Raw genomic sequence first — 26,506 nt, forward strand, 5'->3', positions numbered from 1 at the left:
CCGAGGGGTGAACGAAACCGTGTCAACCCCCGGCACCCTTCTGTAGAGGTCAATGCACTCATTGCATTCTGAATGGAGGTTCGTTTTTGACTGAGTTTTTTTAAATACATTATTTATTTATTATGATTTTATTAATTCCGGTTTTTGTCACTTTTCATTTGATTTTTTTTTTACTTTGTTCAGTTTTCAGTCGTGAGACTTTGTTTCCTTTGGTTTTTATCTATAGGACTACAAAGTCCATTCTAATCGGCATTTTAGAAAAATCAATAATTATTATTCTTATTAGAAAAAAAAAAAAATAAAAAACTGAATTAGGTATCTGCAGTTTATTCTAATAGAATTTTATGAAAATGTAAACAAACGAATTATTGATCCGATTACAAGACAGTCTGGTGATGTACACTAGTAGGCATAAATCCAAAATTAATTAATCGAAAGTTCCGATTTATTACGTTTTTTAACAAAACTTGCTGAAATTTCTACTCATAAAGATATAGATTTATTATTATATATCAATATAATAAATATTGTATAACATAACGATATTATGAATTTAATCGATACTGTCGTACCAAGTCAATTCAGATTATTTTGAGAGTAAACGTATTATTGAAAAACAATTGTTAAAAACATTAAATACTAAAGATCAAACTAAAAGCACGGAATTAAAAAAGATTAAAGATTTTTATAGTGATGGGGATGATCCAATGTGATTAAACGATTATCTATACACTAACGTTAGATTATGATTTAACATATTAAATCACGAAAATAATTTGCAATTATTTTTTTCTTATAACTGTTAATTGATACATTTTACACTAATTTAACATTGAGCGTAGGAATTCAAAAAAAGTATTACATTAAAATAAATATTCGCATCTGGCAACCATGAGAGATTTTTTTTTAAATGCACGGTTACTCAAGTCAACGTCACTTTGAATAAAAAAAAAACTGTATACATATATTCATGTAACCACTTTAATGAATTTGAAAATTTTACATTAAAAAGTAGCGACCATACTATTAATCAATTAATTTAGGGGCACCATGAATATCACCGTGTATTTTGTCGTTACCATGGCATATTTATAAGCAGTGGTTAACATTTTTCATCAGAAAAAAAGACCTTCTAATGAAAATTGTTAACAATTGTTTGCCATTATAGGTAACGGAAAAATCTAGAATTTTTATCATACCTTATCAATATACTGGACGGAAACATATTATAAAGTGATATGTAACACTGAATATTATTGTTTATTGTAGTGATACTTCTACATAGCTGCATAGATTGACTTTTCAGTTTTGTCATTATAACAGCAGTGCTAATTCTAAAGTGATATAGTTAACCAATCAGGTACTCTTTGACAATCACTTTCTTTATATACTTACAAAAATATAAATAATTTAATTATACTCTGATTTCAATGACTGTAATTTTAAGACTTTTGTAGTAATATACGTAAAGAATATGATTGAATAGTTATTAATAATTTGTTAATTACACTGGTACAATTGTGTGTTTGAAATTAGTATCAAATGTTCTAGTCTGTGTAAAAGTAATACAAAATAAGCGAAATAATGGAATCACTGTCAAAACAAGAGTTGATATCAACTATTACCAAACAGGCGGACCAAATTAAACGTTATGAAGCACGATTAAGAGGTGAGTAGATTGAATATAGGTATCTAAATAATATTTTTCTCCATATGTTATAAATTTCTTTTGTGCTTTTGTAGTGGGATTAGTAGAAGCCTTTTTTGACCAGTGGATATCTTTTAATGAGTTTTAATGTATGATAATTAAATTCTAATCTCATCATTATCATCTCCATTCTTATTCATCATAGTTTACTTATTAAAATTCATTGTTTTCAGATGTTGTTGCTGCATACAAGGGACTTGTTAAAGAAAAGGAGGCTTTAGAAATAAGTTTGAAGGCTTTGAACAAGACTGAATTGCCCAGTGAAGGAGGTAACCTTCTTGTGTATAAAATATATCTTAATATATATAAGAATCCTGTTGCAATGTTTATTTTGATTTATTTTCAAAACCACAATCGATTTTAAAAAATTATTGTGAATCCATGTTGTTTTAACCATAGGATATTTAAATGCAGCCTGAGTGAGTTGTGCCCACCTCAAAATTATCTAGTGATCCTATCTCAGATAGCAAGCGAAGTTTCAAAAAGACATCTCAAGCCTACCTGGTGTCCCTTTAAATATATGTTGATAGGTTATAAGCAGATTTAAAGGAAAAAGCTGTTCCCAGATTGATATGATATCAAGAATATTTCTATATAAACCTATTTTAGCTATTGAACTGTTTTGTCTTTTTCTTTTGTGTTAAATTATTAATTTAAAAGAAAGTAACAAAACTCTGATAGTTATAATTAGTTAGTAGGTTTTAATTTTTTTTATAAATAAGGGGGTTACCTTGAATTTAAAATAATCTTTAGTGATGGTGGAATGTTTGCCTTCTTCTTTTTTTGGATATCATTTTGCAGTTTTTATGGATGTAGGTATGTTCCGTATTATATTTACCATATTGGCCATAGTAGACAAATGACTTTGAAAACATTATGTATTTTTTTTAATGGATAAATCAATCAAGATGGTTTCTAGGTGGAACCACGGGTATACGCTGGCGAGGTACCAGTGAGTGATGATAGATGAGGATGAAACAGGTCAGTTAGTCCAACATGATGAATCTAACAATTAGAATCATATTAAGACTTTTTTTTTTATACCACTGAGGTGGCAAACAAGCATACGGCCTACCTGATGGTAAGTGGTTACCGTGGCATGGTACCTGCAATACCAGAAATGGGGCTGAAGAAATCTCCATTTTAACAATCCCATCTCCCCCAACATTACATATTAGATATAGGCATATTAATTACTAGCTATATTTTATGGCTTTGCCCACACAAATCGGTATATAATACAGTACATATCCTGTGTGCTAAGTTAGGATATAAACCACTTATGTACCAAATTTAATTTAAATCTGTTCAGTCATTTTTGTATGAAAGGTTATGTATCCATTCATCCTTACAAAGTTTCACATTTATAATATAAACTATCTTTTACTACATGACTGCAACCATCTAATTTTAACCAAATGTTTTTAAAGCTATATTCTTCTCCATTCTATATAGTATGTGAATATCAAATTTCATAGTAATTGGTTAAACTGTTAAGGCACTATAAGGTAACAAACAATCTAACTCTCTTACACAATTATAATATTAGTAAGGATAGGATTTATTAAATGTATTAACTTTGTATTTTACAGATGACTCAGTGGCAGCACTCACTTTGTCCCTCTCTACATTGACTGCAGAGAAAGCTCGAATGGAAGAGGCTTTTCAAGCAGATAAAAAAGTTACAAGAGATAAGGTGATAATACATGTCTATTATTTTTTTTTAATATAGTATCTAAGTACCTAAAATAGAATTGAATAGAAATAATTTTTATTCATCTCTTACAAGATCTTTTAAATCGTCATTTTTAAAATACTACTGCGGAGTTCTGTATGTTGTTATCTGCTGAGAAGAGCCCACTAGAAACTCAACAGTCATTATTTTCAATTTTCTTATGTAAAAAATAATTTTACTCTTGTATGTGTACTGTGTAATATGTGTATGGGTAAAATAGTAATTAGGCACAACTGAGGATATTGTGAAGCACAATATAGGTCTAAACTAAGCAGAATTTAGTTTAATTACGTGTCCTTTATGTAGGGATTTTTTTTTTATTTTAGTTTATTAGGGTCTCTAGACAAGTGGCAAGCGATTTGGTAATGGATACGACATTGTTAGAGAATATGTTACTTTGAATTAAATTTCTTTCTTTTTTTTTTATCATAATACTACATTATATGAAATAAGACCAAGTTTAGTAAATAATTAAACTAGCGACCAGCTCCGACTTCGCGCGAGTGCACATTACATCGCATCTCATTAGATATCTTCAAAATTATCAGTGTTTCTCTACAATATTATGCATGTATTATACGTATAAACCTTCCTCTTGAATCACTCTATATATTAAAAAAAAAAAAAAAAAAAAACTGCATTAAATTCCGTTGCGTAGTTTTAAAGATTCATGCATAAATAGGGACAGACAGACGGGAAGCGACTTTGTTTTATACTTTGTAGTGATTTCTATCTATTATAACATAAAGATATATTTTTATATATATCTTTATTTATAATTAATATTAGATATATTTTAGTAATCTCATTCTGTATACTATGCATAATCGCTTTGTGGATGTTAATTTTCAGTATGAGAACGCAATAGCTGCATTGAAAGAGGAGACGAAATCATTAGTGCAGCAGCATTTGGCTGAAGTGAACAGTCTCAAATCGAAGATAGCCTACGAGATACAGGAGAGAGAGAACGAGAGGGCTGATCACATGGCTATGATAAAGTAAGTTTTTAATTCTATCTGTTGTTTATATGTTAGTTTTATTAATACAGAATATAGAATAAAACTATGGTCTCGGCATACCGTCCTTCGCGTGGGTGTCGTAAGAGGCGACTAAGGGATGACAGGGATAGGCAGCAGTGTCCCTTTTAAAACATCTCCAAAGCCTATGTTTGCCAAATCGTCTGTGTAACACCTACTTACTGCTACTGTGTAACACTACATGTCCGGAAGCGTAACAACTACTGGTAATAATCTATTTTTTTTAACGCGCCATCTACCTATTTATGCTTTAATTCCTTCTACCCAAAGGTTGTCTGGAAGAGATTGCTTAGCAATAAGACCGCCTTTTGTACTACACTATACGTATTGAAAATTGTTTAACAAATCATGTTATGTTGGTGCAATAAAGTGTTAAATAAATAAATAACCTTCCCCCTCCCCTCCAGGGGTAGCCTTATGTTTAGCAGTGAACAGTTAAAAACAGATATGTGTATAATAAAGTAATAAATAATGTTTAAAAATGTAAGTATATAAGTTAATTTATATTTAGGTAAGTATATTCATTATTTCTTAGTAGAAACAACCATACTGTTTCCTCTTATTGTATGCACCCCGCCTACTGGTAATTAATGCTCCTTTCCACTCGAAGTTTGCTGGAAGAGAACTTACAGAGTTGAGCTCGCCAGTTGTACATCTTTATTAAAATTAAATTATAACAATGTAATTCTTGTGTACAATAAAGTATAAATAAATAAACACTCTTAAAATAAATCTATTACAGGGAACTGAATGTAAAGTTGAATTCGGAAAGAAAGAGTAAGGAGAAATTGGAGGACAAAGTTGTTACATCGTCAGAGAGTCAAGGTAAGCCGTATCAAGATTAAATCGTCATAGTCGTAGAATACTGACGTATCTATATATGTAATATTCGTCAGATCCGTCAGTATTCTACAACTATGACGAAATGTCATCGGCCAGTCAATCAATCTGAAAGTATATCTTTTCAGGTAAATAAAAAAAGGATTTTTCAAATCGGTTTACAACTGATTGAGTTAAAAGGTATCAAAAAACATTATAAATCAATACAATTAAATTGAGAATCTTCTTGAAGTCGGATGATAAAGAGAAAAATTTTAATCGTTTGTTTGTAATAATTAAACTTGAAAATACATAATGGATGTTAAAAGTTCTTAAAGTTACAGACAGGTTTATTATCAGTAAGTAATAAGGGTTGTGTTTTATTGTCAAAAAATTTAAGAGATCTTTTGTCTACTGCTGCGAAATCATCATTAAGATTTTTCTTGTGTTAACTCAGTAACTCAAACTGTGTCGACTTATTGAGATAACTCAAAATTGCGTTGTGGCGTTCCGGGTAACGCCTTATTATATTTTAAACATTTGCCAAATTTAAATGATGAAAAAAAAACGTCTATTACTGTACTTACCAAAGGGAGACTTTATACAAAAGTCGTTTGCTTGGATACCTCTGTCCCATTCGTGTTTCTACCGTGATGCAGTTGTGTTTGCATGGTTGTGTTTCGGTTTGAAGGATGGGATATGGCAGTGAATTTACAGTGTACAGAGGAATAACGCCCTAGTCTTCAGGTATGGCAACGCATGGGGGGTTATTATGGCCGAAACAGTATACTCTGTTATATCTATGATACTTACTGCTTATGTCTATAAACGGCGGCTATCACTTTCCAGCAGGTGAGCCGTCAACTTGTTTGTCATTCTAAGTTGCATACAAAAAAACTTTTACGTAATTTTTCCTTATATTCATTCATACATTTTAATGCATTTATATACTATTAGAATAGTACCCACAAGCTCAAAAAATTACCTAAATTGTTTTCGCGTTACTTAGAGTTGACACGTCCACAGTGAAGTGAGTTGGCGCAATTGCACCAACTCACTTCACTGTGGACTTACCAATTACCCTTGTCTAATTAATAATGCCTTCCAGCATCACAAGCGGAACTGGAGAAACGTGTCCGGGATTTAAGCAGTTCGCTGGAAGCGGCCCAGCGACAGTTGCAACGAGCGGAGGCCCGTACGGTAGAGACGCCCGCGCTGCTAGTTCGCCTGCAGCAGAAGCTTGCGTTGCTAGAGCAGTCGCACTCCATCGCTATTAGGGAGGTATGTGATTTTTTATTTTTATTTATTTTTTTTTTTATTTGGAAAAACAACAGATAAGAATAAAAAAAATACACAGTCAATTATAGATACAAGACATTGGACAAGATTGATACCCTGAGACGTGTTAATACAAAATGAATGAGATGCAGTTTAATTAAAGTAAATAATGACTACTATTAAAAAAAAAAAAAGAACTTAGAATGGCAAACAAGCTAACAGCCTACCTGATGGAAAGTGGAGATAGTCGCCTATAGACATGAGCAGTACCATGGACATAACAGAATATACCTGTTTTTTTTTGTTGGGTGAAAATGGTATGGTAACCCTAATTCCTGATGAATTCATCATGATGGGCTAACTGATCTATTTTCATTCTCATCTATCACCCTCCACTGGTGCTCCGCCAGCGTATCCCGTTAGCGCAGGCGGGGTTACCATACCATTTTCACCCATCAAAAAAGTACCGTTGGCGCCGGCGGGGTTGCCATTAAAAAAAAACGATTGTACAGGAGCAAATAAAAGCGAAGCGCTGCGAGGAGGCTGCCCGCAAGAGCTGCGCGCGGCAGGAGGAGCGCGTGGCGCTGCTGGAGGGCCGCGTGGCGGAGCTGTCGCACACGCTCGGCCAGTACGACGCCGCGCGCCGCCACGACCGCCGCACCATCCAGCGCCTGCACGCCGCGCTCGACGGCCGCCTGCTGCGGGACATCGCGCCCTCACACGCCGCCGCCGCTGACGCCGCCGACACACACGGTAACTGAATCCTCCGACTTAATTCCTTTTGTTTTTTTTTTTTTGTCTTTTTTATTTAAAGGCTTTTATCCTATAAGGATATGTCTAATTTTATAAAATAAAATTTGCCAATATCCTGCCTAGTGTGCCAATAAAATAAGTCTCTCACAAAATTTTATATGAAATACCTCACAGTTGTAACATTATTCTACATGAATAGATAATACATCATTATCATTCGTTCGTTTAAAAATATTAAAAATGCTAAAATATAGTTCCTTTGAACTTTTATGAATTATTGATGACAAAAAATATAGTAATTAAAGATTTGAAAACCGAAATTGATGTGGAATTTCATTTCATGGTATATTTGAAAATACAAACAAGCGAGAAAGGTGTCGTGTAGTTATTCTTTATCTATATATTTGCTATCAGTCATACTTCCCTCTGTGTTTTGTATTTCGTGTACATTCAGCCATTATCATATGGACATCATCCAATGTGTTAAAACACAGAATCTTCCTGGGATCTTTACAATTGATTTTTAATGTACAACCCGTCATAAATTAAAGTACCATTCCAATCATCTGGATGAGCGATGTCCTTCTATTGTGCGATTTTCAAGACTCACGCACAACCACTCTTATTGGAATCCTGTCCAGCAAGGATTTCGTCATTGTAACGACATAGTATCCTGCGAGAAAACATAATCCATGACGCACATATATTCGTGTACAAATTATTTGTAGTCATTTACCAAAGAACGTGTTGTTTTCTAGTTTTAAAAAAAAAATGATGATTGAAAATATGACTTTTTTTTTTTATATAGTTTTATTTTTTATATATTTATATAACATATTAAGCTTAATACTTATAGGCCTTTTCTTTATTTTATGTGTTTCCAGGCTTTCGGCGTCAAAATTACTCAATCTGTGGGTTCTATTGTGTATAATTGTTTATTTAGGTGGTAACGGCCTGTTATTATCTCTATTATTGTTTTAACTATCTTAATATTTAATGTTTTGATGGTTGTGATCTGTTTTACCAGAGGGCCAATAAAATAAAATAAAATCCTTGAAATTTACCAGATCGTGTTTGTACGTGAAGCAGTTGTGTTTGCATGGCTGTGTTTCGGTTTCTGGGATATGTATTTACCTGGATACAGAGGAATAACACCTGAGTCCTCAGGAATATAGGCGGTTTCTCGAAATAGACTATTGACATGATCTTTCTCTTTTGAGAACTACATTAAAAAAAAGGTATGGCTTGAATGGTTGGGCGAATTGAATTTACTGACGCGTTGCACAGAGGGATAACACCTGAGTAGCAAGGAATGGCAACGGAAGTATTTGTTAAAGCATTAGGTTGTATCATGATGCTGCAAAACAGTATACTCTGTTATATCCATGATTACAATGTTCATTAAAAGTAATTACAAGAAATAGTAAGAAAACAATGGGCGACCTTATCGCTAAGAGCGATTATCATCCTATGGATGGAGAGGAGTAATTATAAACATTGTGTCTGGAGGCACGAAACTCTGTTCGTTATTTTTAATACTATAAATATAAAAATGTAATATGTATGTACGTTTTAAGTTATATTTTTTTTTTTATTATTTTTGTAAAGTTTATTTGTTTGTTCATAAATATAATACAATTATAATAGAATTTTTCATTTCAGAAGAGCCACAGCAAAAAAGTGAGACTGACAATGAAAAACTAGCTGACAGTGAATACCTACATACATTGATCGACAAAATACACATACTGAAGAAAGAGCTTATAGCTGAAAACGATAAATTGGGAAGCCCCATCGATATCACCACAGTATTCAAAGTCGATGGATATGAGAACATACATATCAAGTGTAGAGAAGAATATGACGCCCTCAAAGCTGAGTTTGAGGCATATAAAGTTCAGAATTCGAAGAAGATAATCAATGTCGATGAGAGTGAGATAGAAGATCTGAAGAGTGAGATGGCGATGCTTAAAGAGAAGTTGGAAACATACAAGATGTTGTTAGACGAAGAGAAACAAGATAAAGCTGATACTTTAAAGCTGTATGAGGAGGTAAACTATTTTTATATAGAAATAAGAATGGCAAACAAGTTGATGGCCCACTTGGTGCAAAGTGATTAACGTTGCCGACATAAAAATTTTTTTATACAACTGACATGACAAACAAGCATACAGCCTGCCCAATGGTAAGCGATTACCGTAGCCTATGGACGCCTGCAATACCAGGGGTATTACGTGCGCGTTGTCTAAAGAAATTTCTTTACCCCCCTTTTTAAGAACCCCATGCTGTAGTCTCTTGGGAAAACCTTGGAAGGGAGCTCATTTCATAACCTGAGTGTTCGTGGGAGGAAACATCTCTGTAAGCGCGTTGTACACGATCATTTATGCTGTAGTGTATGAGGGTGAACTCCCTGTCGATGGCGAGCCGTATGATGGTAGAAAGTGGCCGTTGGCATCATATTGAACAATTTCTCTGATCAATCAATTTATCTATCATCATGACACAGTATTTATAGAGTAGAGAAAGAGTATTCCTCTATTCAGCAAATATTCTTGCTTCATCCACTTTCTTAAATCAGCTTATCCATGCATGTCATTTTTTTTTTATACAACTTAGAATGACCACTTTCATAAATCAGACATGAGCACTCCATGGACATAACATATACTGTTTCGCCCATGATACCCCCCATGCGTTGGTTCTGAGGAGACTGTACCCTGTAAATTTACGTGATATCGCACCCTTCAAACTAAAACGCAGCCATGCAAACAGCTGCTTAAACAGCACATCGACTTTTGTACAAAGTCTCCCTTTGTGTTTTTTATTATTTATTATTTAATAATTACAGAAAATGAAAAGCGAGCAAGATTATTACAAGGAGCTAAACTCAGACCTCAAGACCAGGGTGCAAAGCTTAGAGAAGCAGGTGCAAACACAGAGGGACCGCTACGCCGCCCTACTGGAAGAGACCGACAACTACATACGCTCCAGGAACGACCGCTCAAGGAAGGTCAGCGTCGAAGATGGACATTGGAAGGAGGGAATGTTGACGGTGAGTGAAGCAGTATTGGTGGTATTAAGTTAGTTCCGTATTCAACAGATTTTCGATCGCCGATCATCCGCAGCGACAGATCGGCAACAGAATGTAGCTGGTACATTTAAATTTTGATGGTTATTTTCCTTCGTCTGCTGAGCATCGCAATGTTAGTTTAAAATGGGTTCTATATAAAGTAGAAATAAATTTAAATGAAAATAAAAGAAAGTGTAGATATTGGGTATATCCTTTCATATTCATCATATGAGCCTTTAATTGCTGAACATAAGCCTACTCCTTGGGGGGGTTTTGCGAGTAGTTACAACATTTGGCAGGTGGATTGAACACCGCAGTTAGGCTTTGGAGATATTTTAAGAGGGACGCTGCTGCCCAAACCTCGTCTTCCCTTACGACACCCACGGCAAAGGAAGGACTGGTCTGTTCTATGCCGGGACCACACGGCCATATTTTCTTTAAATACAGTTAAATATGTAAATATAAGCTATATTTTTTAAACACAGTTAAATAAGTAAAATATTTTTTGATGTGTGCACATACTGTGTATCATCTGCCGAGTGTAGCGCGTTACATAAAAAAAAGCATGCACCGCGGTGTTGCCGATCTTCCGCCGACGGCAAATGGACGATGAAACTGCAATGTTCCACTGTGGTTCGTTTACTGAATTACCAAGTTTCAATATGAGTGATAAAAGTAAATTGAATGTTATATTTTAAATACACAATCGGGACTTAACGTGATGGAAAAGCTTTTACATGTAAATAGTATCTACATACTTGTTTTTTATTGCCGACGTTTCGACGTGGATTGCACTACGTTGTGGCGTCTGTAAATAAATATTGTAAATATTCATCTCATAGCCACTTGTCAACATCATTACTTTCTATCCATCAAGTAGGTTAATTTATTTGTACGTAGATATTTCACCTCTTTCTATCTTTCGCACTGGACATACAGACATGACAGCGACGTTTACTTCTCCCATTCATTTCTGCTGTCATTCTCTCATTATATAAAAATCAATAATATAATCAAATTGGTTGTTACTTATTTCGTCCAAACAACTACAACGTCGTGAGCACGACAGGACTGAAGTGAGCGGCGTCTTCGTCTGGCAGCTCGCGCAGTCTCTTCGGGTACCCTCACACTGTCACCATTATTATCTACAGACAGCCTACACACAGTACTCACGATATCGACACTGCGTTTAAACAAATTATCGCGTGTTTTTAGTGTACCAATCACTGGGTTACATGCTGATGACAGCCTATGTCCATCTTTCTTATTTAAACCTTTCGGATTTTTCCTAATTTCAATTGCATTACGTACTATCCGGGGATAACATTGACGCTCGGTAGATAGCTACTATTTACCTGTAAAAGCCTTTACATCGCGTTAAGTTCCGATTGTGTATTTAAAATATGTGTAAACAACACGAAAGTTTAAAATTAAATGTATTTTGGTGTGTGATCTAAATTAAAGCTATCGTATTTAAAGCTATTTAATGCAACTTTTATTTTTTATACAACTTAGAATGGCAAACAAGCTGACGGCCCACCTGATGGAAAGTGGTAACCGTTGCCTATAGACATGAACAGTACCATGGACATAACAGAGTATACTGTTTCGCCTATGATACTCCCCATGCGTTGCCATTCCTGAGGATTCAGATGTTATTCCTCTGTACCCAGTAAATTCAACTATTTACCTTCTATTGAAAATGTATTTTTTTTTTCTATCTTTAAAGGACGTGACGGCACCGCCGCATATGTTACACTATGCGCACGAGTTGGCCAGGAAGGATTTAGACATATCGCAGCTCAGGAAGGAGAAACATATACTTGAAGGACAGTACAGGTCTTTATTTCATTATATATTTGATTAAAAAATGTAAATTTTTGTAGAAAGGGAGGGACAAACATCGACAGGGAGTTCATCCTCATGTCCTACAGCCTCAATAGTCGCGTACCGCGCGGTTTCAGAGATATTTCCTCCCACGAACACTCAGGTTGTGGAATGAGCTCCCTGCCAATGTTTTCCCAAGAGACTACAGCATGGGGTTCTTCAAAAGGGGGGTAAAGAGGTTTCTTCAGGGTCGGCAACGCACGCGTAATACCTCTGGTATTGCAGGTGTTCATAGGCTACGGTAACCACTTACCATCAGGTGGGCCATATGGTTGTTTGCCAGTGGTATCAAAAAAATAAATAAAAAGAGATTTTTTGATGTGTGTTTCTTAATCGCTCTTAAACTCGGTAATATTTTTTTTACAGAGATTGCCAACGTGAAGGTACAATTGAAAAGGAACGTTTCAAAGAAGTGATAAGGACGTTGAAAGAAGAGATTGACAGGTAATATTATATGTGTTTTTATGTTAATTACTGTTAACTATGATGCCCTTGTTATTTTTTTTTAAGATTTTTTTTCTTAATGTAACAACAATGCCCTTTGTATCTTCTCATTAACTAGATGATGGTAAGATGTATCGACTGACTGACAATGTAGACATAAAAACGAGATAAGAAAGAAAAAATTTAGTTAATTATAGACGTTGGCAATAAAAAAACAGGTACTATTTAACTGTAAAGGCTTTTACATCACGATGAGTTCTGATTGTGTATTTTTTTTTATACAACTTCTGACGGCCCACCTGATGGAAAGTGGTAACCGTCGCCTATAGACATGAGCAGTACCATGGACATAACAGAGTATACTATTTCGCCCATGATACCCCCCATGCGTTGCCATTCCTGAGGACTCAGATGTTATTCCTCTGTACCCAGTAAATTCACGCCATATTCCTCCCTTCAAACTGAAACACAGCCATGCAAACACAACTGCTTCACGGTTGAAACACGAATTGGACAGAGGTACCCAAGCAATCGACTTTTGTACAAAGTTTCCCTCTGGTATTTAATATAAGCTCTGAATTTATATAGAATTTAAGTTGTAAAATTGATAAAAATTCACGTATTTCTTATAATTTTTATTTCAATTCGTGCACAATATAACGTGTATGTTTGTATTAGTCTCCTCAATTCAATAATGCAATGCCTACGTATTTTTCGGTTTGCCCAATGGTTGACTGGTAAAGAACACCGTCCGGTGTTAAGTCCGCCAAATGAACATAGTTTCACTATCTAATGATAATTAAACTATGTAAATATGGCGGATTATTATTTATTTATTTAAAAAGTTTAAAATAAATAATATTTCTGATGTTTCATGCAAGCATGACGCATTTAATGAGATAAATGTTTAAAGCATAATTACGCAAATAAAGTAAACGTAACGCGTAAATGTGCAACTTTGTATTTTCCCCCTAATTTATGTTATACCCAGGAACAGTGCAGTTAACTCTAAAAATATTACATGCTCGTTTGCCCCTGTGTAAGCGACGCGTTCTGTGCCTCAAAACTGAATTATTAATAAAATAGTTTGTCTATGTAATTGTCTCTGCGTGCAGTCGTTTTTAAACTTATAATCGGCGCAACGGACGCCACGCCCAGTCTGCACCTAGATACGATCGACACCACACGTCTATTTATTTATTACCTGTAATTAACTATTTAAAACGTAAAATAAAATCCAATTGTAAGAGTCATCGTTTTCTTGCCATCATTCGTGACCTACCATATTCCATACCATACACCCTGTGTTTAAAAAAAAAAAAAAACAATCTACGGTGCAAATGTAAATTGTTGTTTCAGACTAAGAAGAATCCAGTCCCGCGAAGGTGCAAATCTCGAATATCTCAAAAACGTGGTGATGGCATATCTAATGTCTACAGACTACGCTGGTCGTAAACACATGCTGAACGCAATAGCAGCAGTCCTACACTTCACTACCACTGAGAGGAATCTGGTTATGTCTAATTTATAAGTGTCTCTGTTTACACCTCAGTGTACCTGGCGTGAATATATACATAGTTTTAATAGAACTTGATGGAAATGTAAACTGCAAATAGACAGGTTGTTGGAGTCTGAAACACATTCGTTAAATGGTTGTAAATTGGTGTACTTCAGAATTAGGTTTGGCGATTCTTACCGTAAAAGATCGATTTTTTAATCGGTTCGATATCGTAATTTGGTAAATCGATTCACAAAAAAATCGAAGATCGATTTCTTAATGTTTATTTTTTACAACTTTGTCATTTTATTATAAATTTAAATTCAAATATGGAGGGAGACTTTGTACAAAAGTCGATTGCTTGGGTACCTCTGTTCTATTCGTGTTTCAACCGTGAAGCAGCTGTGTTTGCATGGCTGTGTTTCGGTTTGAAGGGTGGGATATGGCGTGAATTTACTGGGTACAGAGGAATAACGCCTGAGTCCTCAGGAATGGCAACGCATGGTGGGTATCATGGGCGTAACAGTATACTCTGTTATGTCTATGGTACTGCTCATGTCTATAGGCGACGGTTACCACTTTCCATCAGGTGGGCCGTCAGCTTGTTTGCCATTCTAAGTTGTATAAAAAAAAACCTAAAGATTTCCTCTCACGACTCACATAGCGGAAATAAATTTCATGTCACATTTTTATTTTTATTTTTGTGCACATATAATTTGAATGATGCTAAGTATTGCCAGACTTCGTTTCAAAATAAACCTCTCTAAGGAAGTGTAAATTCATTATCAGTCCAGCCACCGTAGACATGTTTTCGTAACTGCTTCACGGTTGAAACGCGAATGGGACAAATTTCTCGCCACATGGTCGTAAGGAACATTCCTTAATAATAAATAATTTATTGAAATTATGTTATTAAAACTTTTTGTTATTAATTATAGTATATTATGTAGACGTATTGAAATAAATAAAATGTATTTTATTACTGTTCTGATCATAGTTTTGTTTTATCCATTATGCCTTCGACCTACCTATCACGAAAATGTTCGGAATCTCAAAAGCGAAACAAAATTTAAAAAAAATAATATTGGAATATTATTTTCAGCGTTAAAAATGCTGAATATAGTTTTCACCTATTTGGAGATTTTAATATCTACGCTTGACAAGTGATTTGGCAATCTTAGTTAGGCTTTAAGAGGAACGATGCTGCCTATATCTCGACCATTAAGTTCCCTTAGTCAACGTAGACGACAGCCACAGGAAAGAAAGAAGTGGCCCATTCTATGCCTGGACCATACAGCGAATTAATATAATTGGACATAATACTCCTTGATGTTCCAAATAGAGTAAAACTGCATTATTTTTTTTAAAGCGTGTTCTGTTGTTAATATAAATCATCAGACCAATATAAACATACAATGTACAACCCGCCATAAACTAAAGTTTCATCCTAACCATCTGGACGAGTGGCGGTCTTCCACCGTGCGTTTTTCAAGGCACTCTCTTCCACGCACAACCACTCTGGAATCAACTTCCAGCAGCAGTATTTCCCAACCGATACGACATCATAACCTTCAAGAAAAGAGCATATTTCTTTTTAAAACGCCGCCAATACACCTGCAATGCCTTTGGTGTTGTGGGTGACAATGGGCGGTGGTAGTCACTTACCATTAGGTGAGCTGTATGCTCGTTTGCCCCCTGTGTTGTAAAAAAAAAAATAAAAATAAAAACGATCGGAACCCTGCGGAAGCCCGTTAGAAATTCAACAGTTACTCTTTCAAATCTCTGTTAACATATACGATGATATTACATTATATGACTAACATAGGGTTTTTTAAATTTTTTGTAGTCACGGGCCACTTTCACAATTTAATGAATAGCTGTCAAAAAACATTTTAGTTAGGTCCTAAAATTTTGTAATTTAAAAGAAAATAGGCAAAAGAACTTTTTCTCAAACATGCTTGGAAATGTGAGCATTATTTTGAGAATCTTCTTCGAGATAAATCGAAATTGCCGTACTGGCCAAATATATGCGGGCAGCGGCCGGTAAAAGTTGTATGAAAATCCATATCTGTCGTGTTTTGCGGCCATATATATACTATATATACTATATATATAATATAAAAATGGAATATTTATATACATATATATAACTATAAAAGGTTTTATTTAAATTTCGAACTGGCTTGCAAATGGAAAGCTGTTTATTAAAAAAAAAAAGAACAAAGGAACATTATAGCGCGTGCAAAAATATTATTGTTCGTTATTCGTCATTGAACTTAAAAAGTAAAATTGTGTTTTTGATTTCGGCGCATTGTTTGAGAAAAGTACTATACAAGCCTTGGCCACAACTAGGCATTGATGGACGAACGTGCAAATCTCACATACGTGAGAAATAGCAAGAACAGATCGAAAAAAAAATAGCAACTCCGCCACGTTACAAAAGGGGTTTCTTAATAATAGGTATAAATGTCATTGGTAGTATTGCTACTTATTACCTCGTCGCGTCGACTTCTACGCGTTTCTCCCTGGTAATCTTGGTTAATTATGAATTCGTCACTGTGGGCTTATTTACCTGTTTGATCCTCACCTATTATTTGTAACTGGTGCTCCGTGAGTATATATCAATAATGCAGGAGAGGTTCCCATTCCATCATCATCTATTAAAAAAAAAGTTGTCAGATTAGGCACTGCGAACAAGTAAACTGAACAGCTGGTCTACCATGAAATGAAATTCCGAAATTTCGGACTCATTTTCATGTTTTTGTTTATACCAAAATCCGATCAATAAAAGTCCAAAGGAACAATATTGTAACATTTTTAATATCTCCAAACGGCATGTATTATGTAATTTTAACATCAAATTTGTGTTTCGTTTGGCTCCGAAATTTCGGAAAACATTTCATGGTAGGCCCTCAGTACCCTGTCATATCCTTTAAAAAGAGACACAGCCATGCAAATACAACTACATCATGATAGAAATGATGGAGATTATTAGTAATATGTCTAATTTATTTTGAAAGGTGTTACAGTAGAAACTAGATAATATATAGAAATTGTCACAATTCGCTTATACAATGACAAAAATAACTATTCAAAAATGGTTATTATTATGTCTACTTGAATAAAAGTTATTTATTATTATTACAATCTTTTGTACTTTATTAAATTTAAAATTAACTTGTTTTTTGGCTTCCACCAGGATTCAATAATTAAGGCTTGGATTACGATGCAACGGTATTCTGGCAACCGTTCTAAATTCAAAGATATTTCTAATAGATTCATCATCATCATATCAGCCAGCAACTGTCCACTGCTGAACATAGACCTCTCCCATAAAAGGTACTATTGCCAGTAGTTGCCACGCTTGGCAAGCGGGTTGGCATCCACAGTTAGAATTTAGTAATTTTTTAATAGATTTTTTTGCTAAGTTGCATAAAAAAAAATAGATTATATTATTTTTAAGTTCCATTTTTTTGCACCTAAAAATATGTGTGAGGCTAAGGCATGCGACTAGTACTTTTGTAATGTTTTCTGTTTTTAACTAATAAACGATACTGGTTATATATAAATCGAAAAAAAAAGATACATTCCGCCTCAGTTTGACGTGGTAAGGTGAACCGTCAATTGGGTTTCATGTCACGGCGTTCCCCAAATCGGCTCATCGTCCCCTCCGTGTGGCTCGCGGCCAAATCACCGCGTGCCCCATTGTCTATACGTGTCGCCTCGCCTCGTCCGATATACCGTAATTGTCTGTGGATCGTCTCAGATGGATTTACGTTTGGCCGTTTTCACGAAAAAGGAAAATGTTTTATATATTTGTTTTAATGCCAAGTTACTTGTGTGACATGCAGACAGTAGGTGTCGAGTTTTAATTACTGATCTACATCTTCTCAACTCCCTAAATAAGAGGGGTAAGGTGAGAGCTTTGGGGCAAGTCCCTTTGCCCCAACTTTAATATCAGGGGCAACTAGCCCTGGTATACTGGTATCATACCTCAGTGTGGCTAGCTCGATGTTGATGTAGTTCTGGGGAATTTGATTTACTTTTCTTCACTGCTCTTTTATGATAGTGTATTTTTTATTGTAACTACTTGTTTCATGTACTTGTATTACTCGTTTCATGTTTTGTTTGAAGTTAGAAACTTATGTTTGTCTATGGTATGGTATCTTCCAAATTGATGAACCAATTGCAATGTTTTTTTTTTTTATTTTTTTAAATCATTTACTTGGCATGGTTTTCCCTTTTATGTGACATCTTACGTAAATTACGTAGAATTCAACTGATTTTTTTGCAAACATGTAACGAGATTACGTTATAAATTTTGAGCTGATTTCCACTATTCTTTTGCAATTGGCAGGGTTTATTTCCGTATTGGTCACATTTTGATTTTGTGACAACTGACAATGTCGTTTATTGCGGAGCAAAATACTGTTTATTCAAAACATAATTTATACGCAAACACGCAATATTTACAATGTTGCTAGTATGTAATTTACGTAACGATTGTGTAGCAAAATAAAAAAGACTTCAATTGTGACAAAACCATTCTCGCCAAAATCAAAATATGATTTAAAATTTTTTAAGGAACTCTACTTAGAGATAAGTATATTCTTTTAGATAAAAAAAGAGATTTTCAAATAGATTTACAACTGACAAATATATCGTCATAGTACATAGTATTACATATAAAGATCTGTCAGTATTCTGCGACTATGACGAAATGAGGTAACAAACATAAAAAAAATACAACCGAATTGAGAATTTTGAAGGAGGTTGAAAATTACTTATCGCTTATCAGTGTAGTTCGGATTAGTTTTTTTTTTTGTGAGACATAAGTATACCTTGATAATAATTATGTTGAGTTTAATTGTTAATAATATATATAATAATATATATATATATATATATATATATATATATATATATATATATATATATATATATATTCGTGTTTCAACCGTGAAGCAGTTGTGTTTGCATGGCTGTGTTTCGGTTTGAAGGATGGGATATGGCGTGAATTTACTGGGTAAAGAGAAATAACACCTGAGTCCTCAGGAATGGAAACGCATGGGGGGGTATCATGGGCGAAACAGTATACTCTGTTATGTCTATGGTACTGCTCATGTCTATAGGCGACGGTTACCACTTTCCGTCAGCTTGTTTGCCATTCTAAGTTGTATAAAAAAATTTTAAATATTTGTAATTTTAATATGTGTAGTACCTACAAAAAAAATATTAATTCATTAACATTTTTTTAATGAATTAATAACAAAATTTGTGTGGCAATGACAATTCGATACAATAGAAACAAATTGCATTATGAATTTCAAAACATGATTACGATTCTGACAATTTCATTATCAGAATCTACAAAAATTTATAAGATATTTAATATCAGGTTAGGTTAGGTTGGTAAAGAAATCTTAGTCCCAAATAATGATATTTATATGAAGCATGAAATAATATATCGCGTTCTAATTCTATGCAGCGCCATCTATTATTTTGTATTTGCAACATCGGGAATGTGTTTGCTGCAAAGTAAGCAACGTACACACTCTGAAGAAGACTTTCGAACTCAGTAAAACATTTCTTCATAGTCGTAGAATACTGACGGATCTAACGAATATTACCTATATAGATCCGTCGGTATTCTACGACTATGACGATTTGTTGGACACGACAAATATAATTATAAAAAAAAAAAAACAGAAACCTATTTACTTAGCTATAAGTACAAAAATACAGTGCAAGTCTAACTTGTACATGACTGATTATTCTGGTAAACTATCATGCAGGTAGCTCAAAAGGACTGCATTATGCACTGAACATGTCCCCATTATAATATCTCAGATTCATGCAATGCTACAATGTAAATTGATTACTGCTCGCGCTAGCTCCGTTGGTTGGTACAGACATTGCCTCGCATTTATTCCGCGACGCTGCCAGACTGGGACAATGGATAGATGCATTATCCATCAAGGCGTTACGGTCATATACGAGAAATTTAATTTTTAATGGCGTAGTTAAAAATAAAAAAACTCTTGCAATAGGTTTTAATTCTACATTTTTCGATTTGTATCTGTCTAAACTCTATTTTCAGACCATGATATAGACCATGGCGTTTAATCCTGGGAAAAACTGTGAGAATCAGCTAAATGAGGTAAAAATGGAATGGTGACCTCAGCTACACTATTGGTATATGTGGAAGAGGTACCAGGTAAGGGAGGCGAGGATAAAGTCAGGTCACATATTTACTATAAATAATTTATAGGAAGTAACTACAATGGTTTCTAGTGAAGTTCGATTACCTAATCGCTAACACCCCTTCACCACTGGGGGGAAATTGCTAGCAGTATACCCCACTAGGTCGACCTCCATTCGGTTCCTTCTGGAAAACATAGTAGTTAATTATAGCTGAATTCGTCATGCTGGGTCAACTGACCTGCTTCATCTTCACCTATCATCGCTTACTGGTGCCCCGCCAGTGTAACTGATAGCACAGGTGGAAACACTATTTTGTTTCCACTTTTTAAAAATATCCGTTCACTAAAAGATTGTATTTTAAGCTTATAATATTAAGCTAGTTCGTAATCCGTATTTACTTCAAAATTTAACTTGATTGTTAATAATAAAGATTAACGGTTCTATTGCTAGTCCTAATGCAACCTTACGTCGGATACTACGCGGTTCTAGCTACAAACCGTCGTGGTTAACTGTTCATAACAATAAGGTAATTGAGCTGACTTGATTCTCATCTATCATTCCTTAACTCCGCCACTCCTCCAGCGTATACCAAAGCGTAAACAAAAACCCCGAAGAAAAAATCCATTTAAAAAGATTCACGTAGTCGTACTGCCTTGATAAATTTTATGAATAAATGTAATGTCATCGGTACAGGGAGCTTGAAAAATGGACTGGCGTTGGAGTAAGGCGTCTGGATTTGTGGCCATTCGAAACTTCACAGTTTTGAATGATTGTTCATGTATGACTTTGTTGGGGGGGTTTACCTTTTATTTGTCTAAAGTTCTAACTTGACATATTTAGTAAGATGATAAATTCACCAATTTTTGTATACGACTAGTCTATATATTGCAAAATAGCTGTCTAATGAAATGGAAATTAAATACACTCATTGTGCTAAGATATCATTGTTTTATAAGCGAAGTATGAATACGAAATGGGAAATTATGTCTTTCTATCTATTAATTTCAGCCAGGGTTCACCCATTGTCTGGTATAGGCCTCTTCATAACTTCGCCAAATGACCTGATCCTTCCCCAGATTCAGTTGTCTCTACACTTTTCTCCGGCCAATTTTTTTGTGTACTCCAAAATTTTCGTTAACTAAATCATTATCGTGTCAGCCGTTAACTCTCTGTTCCTGAACTTAGGCCTCCCACATAAGGTTACTTACCAGTAGTTGCTATTCTAGGCAAGCTGGTTGGCAACCGCAATTAGGCTTTGGTGATGTTTTAGAAGGGATGTTGCCGCCCATCCCTGGACCATTAAGTTTACAGTATAGTTAATTATAACACCAACGGGGTAGGATGAGGTTTATATTTATAATTGAATTTGTTAGCATCGCTGAAACTCGAAAATGGCTCGGGCAAATTGAATATAATATATGTATATTTTTTGTTATTCGTTGTAATATAGGGGTGGTAAAAACAAAAAGAGAATCTCTAAAGTTCAGCTAAAAAAAATTTAAATAGATAATTTTGTATGAGAAGCGCTACTTCGTAATACTTTTAATAGATGGCGTTGTAGGTGATATGAAGTTCTATCGAATTTGACCACACTCAAATTAACTTACTATTCCATGTTTACGATATATTTTCCAGTGACTTCATTAAAAATATATTTTAAAGCGATATAAATAAATTATTTTATAGAACGCAGGCATAATATAATATCAAGAGTATTTCCTTTGTGAACAAGGCGATAATTCTTTGTTTCGTATAAAAGTGGAGAAGCGACAGGTCGCGTTTTTAGCTGTGTCATACTGTACGCTGCAGACATGTGCCATATGTACACTATTTATACAGATAAAATGTAATAAAATCGTAGAGAAGGGACATGCCCATCTTGGAATGTAACTGAAGGAAGATTTAGTAAAATGTACAGTAGTCTTCGCAGATATAATCAATTTCAACAGAAACAAAGGAATAATTGAATCACTATCATGATATCGGCCGTTGAACATCTGCTGTTGAACATTAACCTCCCATTTGGGGAGCTTGGCTAGTAGTTTTCATGCTTGGCGTACGGATTGGGAACTGAAGTTAGGTTTTTTTTAATGGGTGAAAATGGTGTGATAGCCCCGCCTGCGCTAACGGGATACGCTGGCGGAGCACCAGTGAAGGGTGATAGATGAGAATGAAAACAGGCCAGTTAGCCCATCATGATGAATTCATCAGGAATTAACCATGATAGTTTCCAGGGGGAACCGCGAGGAGGTCGACCTAGTTGGGTATATTGCTAGCAATGGGATTCTCAGTCTCCTTCACTAACAATCCCTTTCCCCCCACTGAAGTTAGGTTTGGTGATGTTTAAGAGAACAGCTGTTACCAATTTCTCGACTATTAAGATATATACATACATACATACATATCTGTCACGCCTGTCTCCCATTAGGGTAGGCAGAAACAATGGAACAAACCTCTTTCGCTTCTTCCACTTTCATCAATCTTGTCATACACGCTCGTCGGTTACGGGTACTTTTAATTTGGCCCTTCTTCAGCACGTCGCCTATTTGGTCGACATACGTCCGTCTAGGGCGGCCCCTACCGACATCTTCATTCATTCTTGCTCTATAAATCTCTTTCGTAATTCTTCTTTCATCCATCCTCTCCAAATGACCAAATTATTTATCGATTATATTAATTATAATTAATTTAACCAACAAAATTTACTTACAAAGTTTTACAGCCGCTTATGATTAAGGGCCTCGGATTGATCCCGAAACCAGTTGAGCTTTCTCGATTTAATTACACGTAATTACACCGGTAGTGAATAAATTAAAACAAAATTTAATTATATGAAACTAAGTATACTTCTATCTTAGTCTTGTTTCCCCCGCCTGTAGATTATTAATGGGATCAAAATGGAATGGTAACCTCGCCTGCGCTATCGGTGTACGCTAGCGGGGCACCAGTGAGCGGTGATAGATGAGGATAAAACCAGGTCAGTTGGTCCATTGTGACGAATTCAACAAGAATATAACCACGATGGTTTTTAGGGGGCACCTAGTGGAGGTCGATCTGATAGGGTTTATTATTAGAAATGCTACTATTAGACTATTAATATTTTTTTTTTCCCGTCACCTGGCGGTTATTTTTGCGTAGTTGTGTTATGGTTTGAAGATAATAAATGGTAACAAAATGGCTAGATACTTAGAAATATCAAGGCACATGTACTGCTCATGTCTATAGGCGACGGTTACCACTTTCCATCAGGTGGGCCGTCAGCTTGTTTGCCATTCTAAGTTGCAGAAAAAAAATATTATGATGCAATTATATTACAGTTACAGACGACCCTGTACTTACGTACTTGTGCGCGGTAGTAACTCGGCTCGGTTTTTAGAACGTAAAAGGCAAAGCGCTACTCCAACGCCAGCTGGCTTCGTCTCAAGATGCAAAGTACAGTTCTGTTGTCGCTCGGGGCTCCGTCCTTAACATATTTAGGGATCGTTTGTTGCAGACGAGTACTCGACACCTTCACACGTTCCGATTGACAGTACGATTTTGCTTATAAACTTTTTAGAGGAAGTTTTTTTTTTAATTAGTGAAGATGGTATGGTAACTTCGCCTATGCTATCGGTATACACTGGCAGGGCACCAGAGAGAGATAGGTGAGGATGAAAAGACAGGTCAGTTAGCTCATCGTGACGAATTAAACGATAAATTAGTTACGATAGTTTCCAGGGGGAACCGCGTGGAGGTCGACCTGATACACCCGTATTGATAGCAATGGGGACTAACTTCTCCATTACTAACAATCTCTTCCCCCCTTTTTAGAGGGAGTAGAATTTTGTGCAGAAGAGTCTGCAGTACTTTTCAAACTATGGGTTGCGACTCTTTGGTAGGTTGCAAGCGAATGGACGAGCCCTGAAACATGAACGATATATTGTCTGACCAGGCCAAAAGTCAAATGTCTACTGATTGAGGAGTCGATTTTTTAAATTTGAAAAATCTTTCATTCAAATTGGTCGCTTATATTACCATTAGGGGAATCTAAGCATCACAAACAGTTTATGCTTCTTTTTTGTTTAAATTAGTCTAGAGATGAGTCCTTAGATTGCAAGTTTTGTCACGTGGGTCACGGTACAGTGAACTTTGTGAACCACTGGTCTTTGCTTTATAAACACCTTGTTTTTAAAGCAAAGCTTTTGTTTGCATTATACAACATAGGACATAAAACAACATAAGCAATATTTGAATCCTTACTAAAATTTTTAAACCAAACAAAACTGGTTTTTGCCGGGATTGGGTTTTTGTGGAATAAAAATTTTACATTATTGTATCATCTAAATTATTCAATTATACTTAATCTTCTAGAAGGAACAATAAAAAGTATCAATCTATCTTATTAGTACGTGTACTAATGAATGTGTTTTTAACTTTTTTAAACTTAAATTTTTGTCTATAATGAATAAAATCAAGAAATACTTAATCGATAAAAAAAAAACAGTTACAGAAAGTTATATTATCAATGAGTAATACAGTCTATATTATAGTATTGTATTAAAAAAAAAAAAAACAGTGCGAAGTCGGGACATGATGGGAGACTTTGTACAAAAGTCGATTTCTTGGGTACCTCTGTCCCATTCGTGTTTCAACCGTGAAGCAGTTGTATTTGCATGGCGGTGTTTCGGTTTGAAGGGTGGGATATGGCGTGAATTTACAGGGTACAGAGGAATAACACCTGAGTCCTCAGGAATGGTAACGCATGGGCGGTATCATGGGCGAAACAGTATACTCTGTTATGTCCATGGTACTGCTCATGTTGGTTACCACTTTCCACCAGGTGGGCCGTCAGCTTGTTTGCCATTTTAAGTTGTATATATAAAAAAAACATGTCGCTAGTATTGTACAAACGAATAAAAAAAAAATCGAATCGTAGGCGTCAGGTTTAAGAGGCGTCGCGCGGCGCGAATCTTGGAATTTTTCTCATCCCTAAAACATTTCTCTGTTGCCTATGTTTTACTACTTTTGAAGGCTAGCCGAGAATTTACAAGTAAATTGAAATATTACCGGGAATAGAGGTATGCATAACTTTGTCGCTAGGGTTTGCACTTGAAATTCAGCATTCGTTTTATGACTGTACAAAGTTTTACTTCCCTGCAATAGAGTCTTGGACTTTGTACGTAGGTATATTGACACAATATAGTAGATTTACGGCTCGAATTTGTGAGTTAAAGGAAAATAAAAAAAAACTAACTGTATTTATTTATTTATTTATAGGATTTGATTGATAGGATAGGATTTATGATAGGATTGAAATGTTTAACTGTATCCTATGTTGGTAACATAGTATACAGTTAAACATTTCAATACAATGCACTGGTGGATTAGATCTAACTGTTCTTACATTTATAGGCGACCACAGTATGCCTTGTGTTTGACAAACATTAAAATAGAAATATAATTATTAAATGTCATTAAATAAGAAAAAAATATCAACAATAATAATATAATAAAATAATATAAACAATGGAAATTGCAATTAAATTATAAATAAATTGTTTTTATAATACGTTTCTTCATCATCATCTCAGCCATTACTTGTTCACTACTGAACATAGGCCTGCCCCTTATATTACGAGTGTAATAATAAAGTGTTCTAAGTCACCTGCATCCACTGACAGTGTGTCAGTGTAATGCATTTGAGGTCGTCACCTCATCTACACTGTGTTTGCCTGTACGGGGTCACTACTCAATAATCTTTTATCCCCAACGGTTATCAGTTCCTCGAGCTATGTGGCCGTAATACGCTTTCACCCTCTTAATATAATATTACAAATTATACAGTTTGCAAAGAAATTTAGATGTTCATTATATTTGGATATTTTGTTACTCAATCACGCTTAAATTGCTGAATAGATTTGAATGAAATTTGGTACACAGATAGACCATACGTTAGAACACTACAACATAATACTTTCAAGAGGGGGGAAAGGGATTGTTAGTAATGGAGACTGAGAATCCCATTGCTAGCAATATACCCAACCAGGTCAACCTCCTCGCGGTTCTCCCTGGAAACTATCATGGTTAATTCCTG

The 26,506-nt window shown here is 35.1% G+C and overlaps 1 protein-coding gene across 3 annotated transcripts; it reads left to right on the forward strand.

The window, feature by feature from the left end:
• Nucleotides 1-1,246: 1,246 nt before the first annotated feature.
• Nucleotides 1,247-15,216, forward strand: LOC113512370 (GRIP and coiled-coil domain-containing protein 1). 3 transcript variants are annotated; one of them, XM_026896204.3, is made up of 13 exons: nt 1,247-1,360; nt 1,552-1,669; nt 1,882-1,977; nt 3,301-3,404; nt 4,296-4,441; nt 5,223-5,305; nt 6,408-6,580; nt 7,090-7,330; nt 8,993-9,381; nt 10,179-10,382; nt 12,130-12,239; nt 12,654-12,731; nt 14,091-15,216. In XM_026896204.3, exons 2-13 carry the CDS (start codon nt 1,585-1,587, stop codon nt 14,260-14,262), a joined length of 1,881 nt encoding a protein of 626 aa, XP_026752005.2. In that variant the 5' UTR covers nt 1,247-1,360; nt 1,552-1,584; the 3' UTR covers nt 14,263-15,216. The 3 variants fall into 3 exon arrangements, with proteins under 3 accessions (XP_026752005.2, XP_026752004.2, XP_031762806.2); XM_026896203.3 differs by lacking the exon at nt 1,247-1,360 and having other exon boundaries at nt 1,367-1,669; XM_031906946.2 differs by lacking the exon at nt 1,247-1,360 and having other exon boundaries at nt 1,367-1,669; nt 8,996-9,381.
• The last annotated feature ends 11,290 nt before the right edge of the window (nt 15,217-26,506 follow it).

This window comes from Galleria mellonella, unplaced genomic scaffold, assembly GCF_026898425.1.
Source record: "Galleria mellonella isolate WM207_F2 unplaced genomic scaffold, CSIRO_AGI_GalMel_v1 utg537, whole genome shotgun sequence".
Taxonomy (NCBI): domain Eukaryota; kingdom Metazoa; phylum Arthropoda; class Insecta; order Lepidoptera; family Pyralidae; genus Galleria; species Galleria mellonella.

Excerpts from the sequence above, each read along its gene's own strand:
- LOC113512370 (XM_026896204.3), top strand. The coding sequence starts at position 1,585 with ATGGAATCACTGTCAAAACAAGAGTTGATATCAACTATTACCAAACAG. Across the intron at positions 4,442-5,222 it reads GATCACATGGCTATGATAAA|GGAACTGAATGTAAAGTTGA; the intron begins GTAAGTTTTTAA and ends AATCTATTACAG. Across the intron at positions 5,306-6,407 it reads TACATCGTCAGAGAGTCAAG|CATCACAAGCGGAACTGGAG; the intron begins GTAAGCCGTATC and ends AATGCCTTCCAG.